Raw genomic sequence first — 14,508 nt, forward strand, 5'->3', positions numbered from 1 at the left:
CACAGTGACCGCGTCCGGCGCGCCCTCTAGCGTCCGGCTGGGCGCGCCTGGGGGGAGGCCCGGGATAAGGAGCGGGAGGCGGGGAGGGAAGGAGGGAGGAGGGGATGGGAAGTTTGGAAAGCGGCTGGGAGTTCTGCCTCCCTGGGCGCGCGCGCGCGTGTGAGTGTGTGAGTGTGTGTGTCTGACACGCTGACATGCCTCTCAGTCCCCGCCTCGCCGAGCCTGTGCGCGGAGCGGAGCGCGCTGCTGCCCCTGGCCCGGCCCAGCCCTGCCCGGCCCAGCCCAGCCCAGCCCGGCCCGCGGCTCCCCAGCCCCAGCCGCAGCCGCAGCCGCAGTCCCAAGCTCCAGCCCGAGCCAGCAGCCCCGGGGGCGCCCCTGCCCAGCTTAGCCCGACCCGGCCCGGCCCGCCCCAGCCTTGCCCAGCCCAACCTCGATCCGCTCGGCTCGTCTGCCCGCCCGCCCCAGTGAGCTGAGCCAAGGGAGCCCCGGAGCCCGCCCGCAGCCCCGGCGCCGGCCCCGGCGAGCGGCAGCAGCATGGCGGAGCGGCCGGGCCCCTGAAGTTGGGGAGGGGGCGTCCGGGCAGCCCGGCCCCGGGGGGCGGACTGACGGCCGCTCGGCCGGGACCCCGGCGCCCCCGCCCCCAGCCCCGGGCCGCCCCGCCCCGCCCCCGCCCCGCACTTGTTCCGCGCCGCCTGCCAGCCCGCCCGGCCCCTAGCCCGAAAACTCGCCCCAAGGAGTGAGCGAGGCAGGCGGGGAGGAAGCACTGAGACCGGAGCCGGCTGGGCTGAGGACGGAGGGGCAGGGACCCAGGCACCCCTCCCCGGAGCCCGGAGCATCCCTGGGCCGGCGGTGGGGCTCCGGGTTGGGCTGGATTCCGAGAGGGGCTCCTTGCCCCAACTCCGTGTCCTCGTTCCGCGACCGCTCTGTGCCCCCACTCCGCGCTCTGCCCCGTGCGCTCCGGCCCTGCCCGGGACAGACGGACAGACAGCGGCACGATGCCCGGGAGCCTGGCGGGACTCGGGCTGGGGCTGGCGCTCGCCTTAGCCCTGCTGCTGTTGCTGCTGCTGCGCGGAGCCTGCTCCGGGTCCGGGGAGCCGCTGGACGCCGGAGGACAGTGCCGGCCGCCTGGATCGGTGAGGCGCCTTGCCCTCTCAGCCACCCGGGCAGTAGGGCTCCTTCCTCTCCCCTCACACCCACCCCCGACCCCCATCTGCGCTTCTGGAGACTGGACAGCTTGCTCCAGGGCCCATGGGGGGCTTCCCCCCACCCCATCCCCACTTTTCTCCTAGCCGGGGCCAGCAGCGCAGGGGTGCCTCTCCTTCCTCCTTCCTCCTGCCCCCAATCCCTCTGACCCCATCCCAACTTTTCTCCTCCCTTGCCTCCATTTCCCCTCCAGCTTCTCTTTGCAAGTGAAACACACATTCCCAGCCTGGCTCTGTGGGCCGAGGCTGCGGGATCTCTCTGCTCCTCTGCCTGATTTGGGGACTGAGCCCCACATCCCCAGAGCTTCTCCTCCCCTTCCAACTTCCTTGCTGCAGCCTAGACCTCTGGCCCAGGCCCGCGGTCCTCTCATGCCCAGCTGGGCTAAGAGGTTCTCTCCTCTCCGCCTGACTCCAGGTCCCCTCTCCAGAAGGGCCTGGGGGCCGAGGCTGCCTTTCCCCTCCCTTCCTCCCTCCCCAAACTTCCCTTAGGCTGGGACTCTGACCTTCTCCCTCCTCCTCCTCCTCCTCCCCACTCCCCCACTCATTTTTTCCCTGCTGTGCCAAGCAGAGGCAAAGTTTTCTTTCTCTCCCCCCACCCCCATCCACCTAACTTCCCTTCCTGGTGGGGCCTGGCTCCTGACCTTTCCTTCAGCCGGGAGGGACAGACACTTCTCCCTTTAGAGAGGGGATGGGGTGGGGAAGCGAGGCTTCTGCTGGAGCTGGAGAAAGGGACTGACGCAGGGCTAGGGCAGTGGTTCTCTGCCCAGGGCTGCCTCAGCCTTGGGGTTTTCAATGGCTCTTGGAAGGGCATAGTAAAAGAGATAGTACTTGGGACTTGGAGTCAAGAAGATCTGGATTCAAATCTCACCTCAGAGCCCTATTAGCTCTGTATCCCTGAGCAAATAATTCAATCTTGCTGGGTCTGGTTTTTCCTCTGTAAGATGAGCTTGGACTAGATGGCATCTAAGGTTCCTTTTAGCTCCGAATAGATGATCCTGGGGGTGGATGAGCCTCCACAAAGGTCTTAGGAGGGTGAAAAGAACCCCAAACCTGGGTTCCAGCCACCTGTATAACTAGCTCTGTGACATGGGAATATCTCAGATTTTCCTCATCTGTAAAATGGGGATAATATCTCTGCCCAACTCAAGGGTGTTCTAGGCAGAAGATAAATGGTTGACAAGTCCCTGGGGTGCAAAGGACCCCAGAAATGGAACTGTTGTTGTCTCTACCCTCTACTCCCAACTCCCACCAAGACCCACAAACCCAAGATGAAAGCTGATCACTGGCTCTTCCCTCCCTCCCTCCTTTTCACTAGAATCCAGGGATCTTAAAAGCCTCATGGGGGCGGGGTGGGGATGAGGTCTGTGGGTGGGTAGAGGCTTGCCTCTACAGGAGAAGGGACTCGCTCTTGAGGTGCTGGGAGCAAAGGCAGGAGAACCCAAGGCCAATGGATCCCTGCTCCTTCCATGAACCAAAAAATGCCCCTAAACCCAAGCCCATCTTGGTGAAAATACGTTCTCTGCTCGCCCCACTCCCCCCAGTCCTAGGAAAAAACCCAGAGGTGGGATCCAGAAAAGGGGGGGCAGAGATCCCAGGGTTCGAGTTAGGAGGCACCTCAGAGAGCTTCACTGATTTTTCAGAGAAGGTAAGGACAGCTCAGAGTAGAAATTAACTTGGATCCTGGGGACAAGAGGCACCTTTGTTTTTGAGAGGTGAGGATAGAAACTGGAGCAAATCTCGTAGTGCCTCAGTTTCCTCATCTGTCAAATGGAGAGAATTATTCTCACATTCCTTATTTTGATGGCTAGTTGTGAGGAAAGTGCTCCTTTTTTTTTAAACCCTTATCTTCTGTCTTAGAATGGATACCATGTATCCGTTCTAAGGCAGAAGATTAAGCAATTGGAGTTAAGTGACTTGTCCAGGATCACACAGCTAAGAAGAGGAAAGTGCTTTGTAAACTTGAAAGTCCTGCAGAAATATAGGCAGCTAGGTGGCTCAATGGATAAAGATCCAGACCTGAGGACAGGAGGTCCTGGGTTCAAATGTGGCCTCAGTTACTTCCTGGTTGTGGGACCTTGGGCAAGTCACTTAACCCCAATTGCCTAGCCCTCACCACTCTTCTGCCTTGCAACCAATACTTAGTACTTATTCTCAGACAGGGCATAAGGGTTTTAAAGAAAATTAAGAAAGTTAAGGAGCAGCTAGGTGGCTCAGTGGATAGAGGTCTGGAGGCAGGAGGTCTTGGGTTCAAATCTAGGCTCAGACACTTCCTAGCTGTGCAGCCCTGGACAAGATGCTTAACCCCCGTTGACTAGCCCTGACAGCTCGACTCTGAGACAGAAGATAAGGGTTTTTATTTAAAAATAGATAAACTAGTGTCTGTTGATTAGCTGAGTGCTAGAGACAGGACAGCTGTTCTTCTTGTTCTTCTGCTAAGAGGGTCTCCTCTCTTCTCTTTGCCCCGGTTGGATAGCAGGGAGACCTGAACTCGTTTCTCTGGACCATTCATCGGGACCCTCCTGCCTACCTGTTTGGTACCATCCACGTTCCGTACACGAGGGTCTGGGACTTCATCCCAGACAATTCCAAGGCGGCCTTCGAGGCCAGCGCCCGGGTCTATTTTGAGCTGGACCTCACGGACCCCTACACCATTTCGGCCCTGGCCAGCTGCCAGCTGTTGCCCCATGGCGAGAACCTCCAGGATGTGCTGCCCCGGGAGCTGTACCGGCGTCTCAAGCGGCACCTGGACTACGTGAAACTCATGATGCCCACCTGGATGACGCCCGACCAGAGGGGCAAAGGATTGTACGCCGACTACCTGTTCAATGCCATCGCGGGCAACTGGGAACGCAAGCGGCCCGTCTGGGTGATGCTCATGGTGAACTCGCTCACAGAGACCGACGTGCGCTCCCGAGGCGTGCCCGTGCTGGACCTCTACCTGGCGCAGGAGGCAGAGCGCATGAAGAAGCGAACGGGTGCCGTGGAGAGGGTCGAAGAGCAGTGCCACCCGCTCAACGGGCTCAACTTCTCCCAGGTAGGATTCCGGCTTTTCCGTCTCCGAACGGGGCATGCTGTGCCCTTTGTCTTTTCTTCTGGGCATCAGAGGAGTCCCCTCCCTTCCCAGAGGAGACGGGGCAGAGATGGGGGCAGGGGAGAGAGCCAGGACTGGATAGGAGTGGCTTTGGAGGAGGCAGATGCTTGTACTCTTGTGCTTGGCCCCTGCGTATGGAGGACAGCTTGGCCTGATGGGATTTTGGCCCCTCCAGGGAGGGGAGAGAACAAGCTTTCTGGTTTCGGTTCTCCGGCTTTCTCTAAGCCAGGAAAATGTTCATTTTGAGCCCTGGCAACGAGAGAGCCGGGAGGGTAGGTTAGACATTCCTAGAACTGGGGCACTTGAGTGGCAGAGGCTGCTTGGGCATGGCATGGAAGGCCAGACAAGCTGGGGGTGCCAGGCGGGGCTCCAGGCCCCCCACTGCATCCTCCCATGTTGTCTAGTTGTGCCCCTAGTGGCCCTGGAGTGCTGAAGGAGAGGGAGGCAACAGCTGCCGTTTGGGGTTAATGATTCTGAGAGATTGTGAGAGCTCGGGGAGCCCACGTTGACGTGAGAACCCAGCTAAGGGAGGGTGAGGAGGACCCTGGTGAAAGGCCCGGAGTCCTGACTAGGGAACGTGGCATTGGAGGCTTTTATTTCTCCGCCACTTTGCTTCTCTGGTGGGCAGAGGTCAATTGGCTGGGCAAGGGAGCCGGGAGCGCCACCTCGGCCCCCAGAGCAGCCATGGCAGAGCTGGGCACAGGGTGGGGGGTCTTCAGAGGTGGGGCAGGGTGCTTGGAAATAGTCAAAGGGGCTGGGCCCTGGCGGGGGAGGTTGCACGCTTTTAACCAGGGAAACAGGGGAGGAACGTGATCCCTCCTGGGGGAACTTGGGCTTTTGTTATCCCAGAGAAAAATGCAGGACAGATTCATTTACTAGGCCAAATGAAAGGCCACTTTGTCCTGCGTGACCGGGTGCCCCCCAGCTGGAGCCTGTAGGGAGGGAAGTATCAGGCCAGCAGAGGTGGGTCACCCCAGGCCAACTCTGGGCTTTCTTTGGCTCCAGGGTTCTTCTTAGGTGGAAAATATTTTGCCATCTCCAGGTTCATTCAGCTCTGTTTCCTCCAGGCATCCTTGGCCCTGATTTTTTTTTCTTCAAAATTGTGGAACTGGATTTAGTCAGAGGACTTGAGTTCGTGAGTCAGTTTTGTTGCTCAGAAACTGTGTGACCTTTGGACAGTTTCTTTCCCTCTCTGGGCCTCAGGTTGCTCATTTGTAAGGTTATGGATTTGGAAATGATGGTCTCCAGGGACCTGCTTAGCTTGAAGTCTTCTGACCCGTTAATGGACGTTTGGATCCTGTCCCACATGGCTAGCTCTTTGGCTTGGGAGGCTGTGTGGTTGGAGTTCCTTGTCTTTGAGAGATCCCACTTTGAGAGTGTGCAATCACACACACATACACTCATAGACTCACACATACTCACACACACTCACAGACAGACAGACAGACACACACAGACACACACACACACACACACACACACACACACACACACACACAGCTCTTCCTGGTCAGTTTAAACCAAACATTTATTAAGCTGCAAGCCTTTGCTGGCATAGATGTGAGGCTGTGTCCAAGTCAAATGCTATGTGAAGCCATTGTCATCTCCTGACTCCAGGGGACCCATGGGCCATCCTGAGCTCCCACTCAACAGGCTCCGTTGTAATCTATGGAGCCTGTCTCAGAGGGCAGAGCTAGAAAGAACCATGGAAGAGAGAACCAGGAAGGTCCGAGCCAGGAGGGATCTTGAACAGAGACCAGAGAAGAGCAAAACTGGTGGTGGTGGTGGTGGTGGGGTCCTCAGATAGGAGAATGGAGAAGGTCAGAGCTGGGAGCAGGAGCTTAGAACAAAGAAGAGGGAAGGTCAGAGCTGGAAGGGTCCTTAGAACACTGAAGAGGGAAGTTCAGAGATGGGAGACAGAGCTTAGAACAGAGAAGAGGGAAGATCAGAGCTGGGGGGACTCAGATAGGAGAACAGGGAAAGTTAGAGCTGGGAGACAGAGCTTAGAACAGAGAAGAGGGAAGATCAGAGATGGGAGACAGAGCTTAGAACAGAGAAGAGGGAAGATCAGAGCTGGAAGGGTCCTTAGAACACTGAAGAGGGAAGTTCAGAGATGGGAGACAGAGCTTAGAACAGAGAAGAGGGAAGATCAGAGATGGGAGACAGCTTAGAACAGAGAAGAGGGAAGATCAGAGCTGGAAGGGTCCTTAGAACACTGAAGAGGGAAGTTCAGAGATGGGAGACAGAGCTTAGAACAGAGAAGAGGGAAGATCAGAGCTGGAAGGGTCCTTAGAACACTGAAGAGGGAAGTTCAGAGATGGGAGACAGAGCTTAGAACAGAGAAGAGGGAAGATCAGAGCTGGAAGGGTCCTTAGAACACTTAAGAGGGAAGATCAGAGATGGGAGACAGGGCTTAGAACAGAGAAGAGGGAAGATCAGAGCTGGAAGGGTCCTTAGAACACTGAAGAGGGAAGATCAGAGATGGGAGACAGAGCTTAGAACAGAGAAGAGGGAAGATCAGAGCTGGGGGAAAGAGATTAGAACAGAAAGAGGGAAGATCAGAGCTGGGGGGACTCTTAGGAGAACAGGGAAAATTAGAGCTGGGAGACAGCTTAGAACAGAAAGAGGGAAGATCAGAGCTGGGGGAGTGGTTCCTTCCATCAGAGGACAGAAAAAGTCAAAGCTAGGAGAACTTTTAGAACAGAGAAGAGAAGATCAGAGCCGGGAGGGTCCTGAGACAGTAGGTCCAGCCCCCTCACTTGACTGAGGCGCAAACAGGCCGGGAGGGGAGGGAGCTATGACTTGCAGGAGGGCACAGATGGAATTAGCCTAGGCCTAGCTCGGGGGACCCAGGGTCGGCCTCCCCTTAGCCCCTCGGTCCTGCTTCCTGGGCCAGGCGGCCGGAGCTGGGAGGGGCCGCCCCCCTCCCCCCGCCAGACTCCCTAATCTTTGAAGCCTTCAGCACCTGTGAGAGGCTCCGCCCGGGCCAATTTGTCGTGTTATCGTTCCGGAGAGAGGTGCTGAAATCTGCCCTCCATCCTCAGAGGCTGAAGCGAAGCGAAATCAGGAAGAAGCAATTACTGGCCCGGGGTGGGTGTGTGGCTGGCCAGCCAGCGAAGCATCTTGAGAGAGCCAGGAATGCAAAGCCCTTGGTGTGTGCGTGCGCGCGCGCGCTCCCGCGAACCTGGGCGCGCGCACGGTTTGATGTGCACATCTGTGATGCATTATTGTCCCAAAATATCTGCTAAGTACATCAGATACTTTATTTTTACTTTGCTCTCTGCGTTACTGTTATTGCAAAATATTTTGGGGGGGGGGTGGGAAAAAGCCGGCTTAAAATAGCTTCTTTACAAAGGGCTCTGGTTCTGGGGTTTGCTGGGGGAAAGGCAACATTTTTCCCTCCTGGAGAGCACAGACTGACCCTGCTCTTAGCCTGAGGCAAGACTGGCCGCTCAGCTACTTGGAGCTTTGTCCCAGGGGCTCCAGCCCAGAGATTCTCCTCCGCCTGTGGGCTGTGCCTCTCAGGGCTCAGCTTCCAAAACAAACTCCAAAGAGGTGACTTTTGTTTTTCATCTTCTTCCTTCCTTTCCCCCTTTCTTCCTGCTTTCCTCTCTCCCCACCCCCACTCCTTTCCCACTGACATACCTTGCCCCACCTCACTTTTCTCTCCTTCAGGGCCCAAAGAAGCTACACCATTTTGACTTCTTAGGGAATATCTATTGGGAATTTGGGCTTCTTGTTAGAATCCTGCATTTGTCTGGGGCTAGTGAGCAGATAAAGGGGACCAGAAGTTCTGAGAGGCTTTGTGGTCTAGGATGCAGGGATTGATTCATCCTTCCATCCATCCATTCATCCATCCACCCATTTATTCATCTATCTATTCACCCATCCATCCATCTATCCATCTGTTCATCCACCTATTCACCTATCCATTTACCTTTCCATCCATCCATTCATCTATCTGTTCACCCATCCATCCTTTTGTCCATCCATCCATCCATTCATCTATCTATTCACCCATCCATCCTTTTATCCATCCATCCATCTATCCATCTGTTCATCCACCTATTCACCTATCCATTTACCTTTCCATCCATCCATTCATCTATCTGTTCACCCATCCATCCTTTTGTCCATCCATCCATCCTTTTGTCCATCCATCCATCCATCCATCCATCCATCCATCCATCCATTCATCTATCTATTCAGCCATCCACTCATCTATCTGTGTACTGCTCTGAACACTGGAGGTACAGAGAAGAAAAAGAAAGAACCTCTCCCCTCAGGTTGTAGACTTGCGTGCATATTGTCTTCTAATAGAATAAAAGTTCCTTAAGGGGAGGGGCTTATTAATTCCTGGCACATAGTAGGTATTTTTGTACATTGTTTTTTTTTTATCTCCTGAGCACAATACCTGAGTTCTAGTACTACCTCAATGACTACTTCGCAGCAGCCAAGGCCCTCCCACCCTTGAGCCCGTTTCCTCCTCTAGAATGAGTCGTGTATCACTGTACATTGGTGATTTCTTACGTCTGTATGATTCGATGACGCTTTGGTTCTGGTCTTCCTCTCTGCCAGTAAATAGCTTGGGAAAGTCTTTTGCCCACGGAACTTCTCTGCATCGCATAAGTGGTGACTATGAGACCCTTACTTTACCTTGAAGGCCTTCTATGATGCTCAAATAAGAGTGTGCATGGAAAAATGTGGAAATGGAGAAAATTAAGGGGCCCAGGCGCAGGCCGTGGTTTGATGCCCAAAGGATCATTTGGGTCAAGGCATCAGTGTGAGGGGGAGTGGGGCACCTCCACCATCCCTTTGGATTTGAACCCTACTCAGCTCAGCCTCACCTGACTGAGTTGGCAGGTGTGCATGTGGGGGGGGGGATGCTGCAGGTGAAGAGCCCTCCCTTCTATCTCTGATGCTTAGAGAGTTAGTTGAGGGTCCATTGCTGCTTTGGAGGGTTTTGTTTTGAAGCTGAATGACTCTACTGTTTACTTTCCTTTTCTGAGTCATATCTAGCTTCCATTGGAAAAGAAAAAGTTCGAGGGGAGCTGAGTGGCATAGTGGATAGAGTGTAGGCCTAGAGTCAGAAGGACTGGGTTCAAATTTGGCCTCAGATGCTGGTGTTTATGAGACCCACTTAATTTACTCCCTAGCTATGTGACCCTAGGCAAGTCTCTTCACCTCATTTGCCTCAACTTTGCCCTTCTGTCTTAGAGTTGTTACTGACACAAAATAAGGGTTTAAAACAGAAAAGAAAAAGAAAGGGTTGGGCTCAGTGATCACCTAGTACTCTTTCAGCTCAGTTAGTCCATGTTTTAGGAGAGGTGGTTGCTTATAAAGACTGAATTTTTTTAAGTACACAGATTTGGAGTCAGAATCCTTGGCTTCCCTTCTCTGGGACTTCAGTTTCCTTTTCTATAAAATCAGTGGGCTGAACTCAATACTCTTATTTTATGATTTAGCAGGTCTCAGGTGTGACTTTGGAAAAGGCCTTTTCCATCTCTGGACCTCAGTTTCCACATCAATGAAATGGGGAGGTTGGATCCCTTGGTGTCTGTCTATGGTCCCTCCCAATTCTCACATTTTTTTTCCATCTTCTAAAATTCTTCCCAGCTCTGGAGTTCTCTAACCCACAGCGCTAACATTCTGTTCCATGTTCCAAGGTCCCTTTTGACTCTGATGTTCTCAAGGCCTGGGATTTTTGCTCTGGTCCTTGGAGCCCTTGGCTGTTTGGTGGGATGACTTTTGTGAGGTAGCCTTTGGATGAAACTCAGTTCCTCCCTGGCTGGGAGTCCCTGGGGCCTGTGTGGTGATCTGTTGAGTGGAGGGAGTGAAGTGTAGCCCAGTGGGGAGTGAGGGGAGGGGGAGATGGAAACTCTGGCTCATTGTCCTGCCCTAAATCCATGAATGTAGGCACTGGTACAAGAGGGCCCCTCTGTCTAGGCTTAGAGCTGGGTTTTTCCCAGAGGTGGCCCCCTTCCCACTTGTTGCTCTCCTACCCTCTCACATTCTCTCCTTGTAAATGGTGCTACTTCCCAAACACAAGCGAATTTGGGGGCTGAGAATGAACTCACAATAATCAGTGTCAGAGGACCTGGGTTTGAATTCCAACTCTGTGACCTTGGACAAGTCTCTTCCCTCTCTCAGTTTCAGTTTCCTCTTGGGGAAATATGGTGGGAGGACTCAGCAATCTCTTAAGCTTCAAGTTCTCCTCACCAAGTCCCATGAGCCTCTAATAAGAATAGCGCTCATTTCTATGGTACCTGCCTCTCACATTCTCCTCTGAAGTCACTCCCTGATTCCAGCTCTGGGGTCTCCAGTGAGCCCTCTTGTTCTGGGGATCTCCTGGAGAGTCTGGAAAGAGTGCTTCACCCTGTGTCAAGTGAGACCTAGAACTAGTTCTCTATCAAGTACAATCCACTGGCATGCAAAGTTTTGGAAGGTTCAGTACCAATAGGGGTGCCCTTCATTCTTTCTCCTTGGCTGCTCATACAGAACAGACCAGGTGGGAATCTTCTCTTCCTTCTGGTGACATGGACGACCACCACGTCTTGACATCGGCCCTCCAGACATGCTCTGTAGACCCAGGACGCTATCAGCTGAGTCATTTATACAATCTAAGACTCTTAGACCTTGCCATTTGCCCTGATGCTGCTCCCTTGGATTCCCAACCTCTCCATATGCCTGAGATGAATTGCCATTTGTGTTCCAGCCCCCAAGAGAGCATCAGTTTCCTGAGGGAAGGGATTGTTTTTGCCTCTCTTTGTATCCCCAATACTTAATATCTGGCACATGGTAAATAATTAAGAAATAACCTTTCCTCCTTCCTTCATTGCTTCCTTCCTTCCTTCCTTCCTTCCTTCCTTCCTTCCTTCCTTCCTTCCTTCCTTCCTTCCTTCCTTCCTTCCTTCCTTCCTTCCTTCCTTCCTTCCTTCATTGCTTCCTTCCTTCCTTCCTTCCTTCCTTCCTTCCTTCCTTCCTTCCTTCCTTCCTTCCTTCCTTCCTTCCTTCCTTCCTTCCTTCCTTCCTTCCTTCCTTCCTTCCTTCCTTCCTTCCTTCCTCCCTCCCTCCCTCTCTTTCTTCTTTTCTTTTTATCTTCCTCCCTCCCTTCCTTCCTTCTTTACTTTTTATCTTCCTTCCTCCCTTCCTTCCTTCTTTTCTCTTTATCTTCCTTCCTTCCTTGCTTCCTTGCTTCCTTCTTTGCTTCCTTGCTTCCTTGCTTCCTTGCTTCTTTGCTTCCTTGCTTCCTTGCTTCCTTGCTTCTTTCCTTCCTTCCTTCCCTCCTTCCTTCCTTCCCTCCTTCTCTCTCTCCCTCCCTTCCTCCTTCTTTTACCTTCCATCTTAGAGTCAATACTGTGTATTGATTCCAAAACAGAAGAGCAGTAAGGGCTAGGCAATGGGGGTTAAGTGACATGCCCAGGGTCACACAGCTAGAAAGTATCTGAAGCCAAATTTGAACCTAGGACCTCCCGTCTCTAGGCCTGGCTCTCAATCCACTGGACCACCTAGTTGTCCACCCTCACCCCCTGCTTCATTTTTTGTGAAAATAGGTGGGGTTTGGTTTACACCCAGGCCAAGGAAGGAAGGCAGACCAGCCCAGCTCCCATGGACTCCTTCAGTCCTTTCCCCCCAGGCAGGTCAAGGGACAGTCATGCTTGCCAGCCTATGGAGCTGCTTCCATTCCTGTTGCTAGGCTTGTGTCTAAATATTATCCCTTCCACAGTCTTTTATCTCTCAGGCGGCTCCGTCCTCCCACCTGACCCAGAGGCAGCCCAGGGGCCCCAGCTTCAGGCCTGCTCCTGTTTGACTAGTCAGCTTTGTTGTGATCCTCAGGCTCTGCGACCCAGGGTGGAGAGTCCCTGGAAAACAAGGTGACCGCCCCAAGACCGGAACAATTAATCTTTGCTCAATCCCACCTCCCGCACCCCAAGAAGGTCATGGAAACCAGGCCCGTAGACCTGGAACAAAGCCTAGAGATCATGATGTTGGGAGGGAGTACAGGATAGTGGATGGGGGCACAGTGCATGGAGTGCCAGGCCTGGAGTCAGGAAGATTCATCTTCCTGAGTTCAAATCTGGCCTCAGACACTTCCTAGCTATGTGACTCTGGGCAAGTCACTTCACCCTGTTTGCCTCAGTTTCCTCTTCTGTCAAATGAGCGGGAGAAGGAAATGGCCAACCACTCCAGCATCTGCCAAGAAAACCCCAAATCGGGTCTTGAAGAGTCAGACACGACTCAAATGACCAGACAACAAGGATAACAAAATCCAGACCAGGATCAGAGGGGCGCTTCGAGAACTCCCTGGGCCTGTGAAATATTGCTATTTTGATGGCGGTATTTCAGTGGGCTGGTTTCCTTTGCTGTCCGATGTAGTCATTTGGGGTTGTTTTTTTTCCTAAATCCTTCAATTCTTAGACAGAAGAGCAGCAAGAGCTGAGCAATCAGGGTTAAAGTGACTTGGCCAGGGACACATAGCTAGGAAGTGTCTGAGGCCAGATTTGAACCCAGGTCCTTCCTGGCCCTATCTATTATGCTACCTAGCTGCCCCTAACCCCCTTGTTGGAGGGTAAGTGATTTACACAAGGTCCCAGGTCCTGGGATTTTCTATCTAGTGATGTAAACACTTTTATTCCAAACTCTGCTATTGATAGCCACTTTGGGCCTTAGTTTTCCCGTCTGTAAAATGGTTATATGAATACTTTTGCTACCTACCTTATAGGATAATCATGAGGAAAGGGTTTTCTAAGTCTTTTTTTATGATTGCAAATGGAAATTTTATATCAAATTGGTTACTTTGTCAAGGTAGGAATAAGAAAGGGAGAGAAGAATTTGGAACTCAAAATTTTAAAAAGTAATGTTTAAACTTTTTCACATAAAAGTGGAAACATTAAAATAGGTTTTGTAAGTCTGAAAGGCCTGTGGGAGTAGACACTTAATTAATCAAACCCCTTCGCTTTGTCCTTAGGGAAACTGAGGCATAGAGTAGTTAAATGACTTGTTCTGTGCTTGGAGGCTCTTCTCTCGCCCTCCATCCCAGGCTTCCCTATCCTTAAGGGCCTCGATAGAATCAAACTGCCTCCAGGGAGCTGTCCCAGCCTCCTCCAGGTCTCACAGCTCTTCTCCTGCAGGGCTGGACTGTAGGACTGAACCTCAAGTTCTGCTGGGCCTGCCTTGGTGGCTCTGGTGGGGGAGTCTTGCTTTTCCTAGACGGTGAATTCTTTGAACTGCCTGGATTTGGATCAGAAATCCCAGGCTCCACCCTGGCTCCATCCCTGACCTGTGGGAGCCTGGACAATTCCCTTCCTGTCTCTGGCCATCCCCATCCATCTGGATCTCGGTTCCCTCCTCTCCAAAAGGAGGGGTGTGGACAAGATGGTCCTCCCAGCTCAGACTCCATGAATGAACGAATGGACGAATGGATGCGCCCCCTGGAACGACTTCCCTTCCATTGCTGGAGGGCCGGGCCTGAAGAGGACGGAGGGGTCTGCTTCCTCCTCACGGGGCAGAGAAGGTCACTGGCGTCCCCAAGGAAGAGACTCCTTAGGGAGAAAGGGGGGACGTTTGCAAGCAGACCTGGGTTCGGGTCTTGACCACTTTGTAGCCTCGATGGGACTCGGCTTCTTCTGTAAAACGAGTCCGGATGACCTCAGAGCCCTTCATTCCTCTGATTGTAGGGAGAGAAATGACAGCTTCGGGGTCTTCTAAGGCAGTCTTCCCAGGGACAGCCGATCCCAAGCACCCTGAGCGTCCTGGCCAGGGGTCCTTCTCAGAGGCCGCACTGTTGTCCGGAGGAGCCTTAGCCTGAACGTCCAAAGGCTCCTCCTCATTCTGGATTCCAGAAGCAGCTCATCCAGGCCCCTCATTGGAAGGGGGGGCTGATTCCCGTTTCCAAAGAGAGGCCGTCTTGAAGGGTCTTAAGGCCCGGACAAGGGAGGGTTTGCTTTGGGCCACCTAGCCCACGAGGGGCACAGGGGGGATTTGATTCAGGTCCTTTTGCCATTACCAGCTCTGGGGTCCTCTGATCTCTTGTGACCTGTTTGTAGGTAGACCAAGAGCCCCAATAGAGTGTGGTGAAAAGAGCTCTGGATTTGGAGTCCTGGGTTCAAATTCAGGCCATGCCTCTGTGTGACTTTGGAGAAGTTACTTAATGTCTCTGGGTCTTCATGCCCCTCATTCTTAAAAGAAGGAGATTAGACCAGATCCCCCACTCTC

At 53.2% G+C, this 14,508-nt stretch overlaps 1 protein-coding gene across 1 annotated transcript in view; it reads left to right on the plus strand.

Annotated features, from left to right (window-relative positions):
- The first annotated feature begins 677 nt into the window (after window positions 1–677).
- TRABD2B (TraB domain containing 2B) overlaps window positions 678–14,508 on the plus strand; it is a 245,552-nt gene continuing 231,721 nt past the window's right edge. Inside the window, exons 1-2 of the mRNA XM_056815180.1 lie at window positions 678–1,133; window positions 3,676–4,236. Coding sequence (XP_056671158.1) covers window positions 996–1,133; window positions 3,676–4,236 — 699 coding nt within the window. The 5' untranslated portion in view covers window positions 678–995. The remainder of the gene's footprint in view (window positions 1,134–3,675; window positions 4,237–14,508) is intronic.

Source organism: Monodelphis domestica, chromosome 2, assembly GCF_027887165.1.
Source record: "Monodelphis domestica isolate mMonDom1 chromosome 2, mMonDom1.pri, whole genome shotgun sequence".
Lineage (NCBI taxonomy): Eukaryota > Metazoa > Chordata > Mammalia > Didelphimorphia > Didelphidae > Monodelphis > Monodelphis domestica.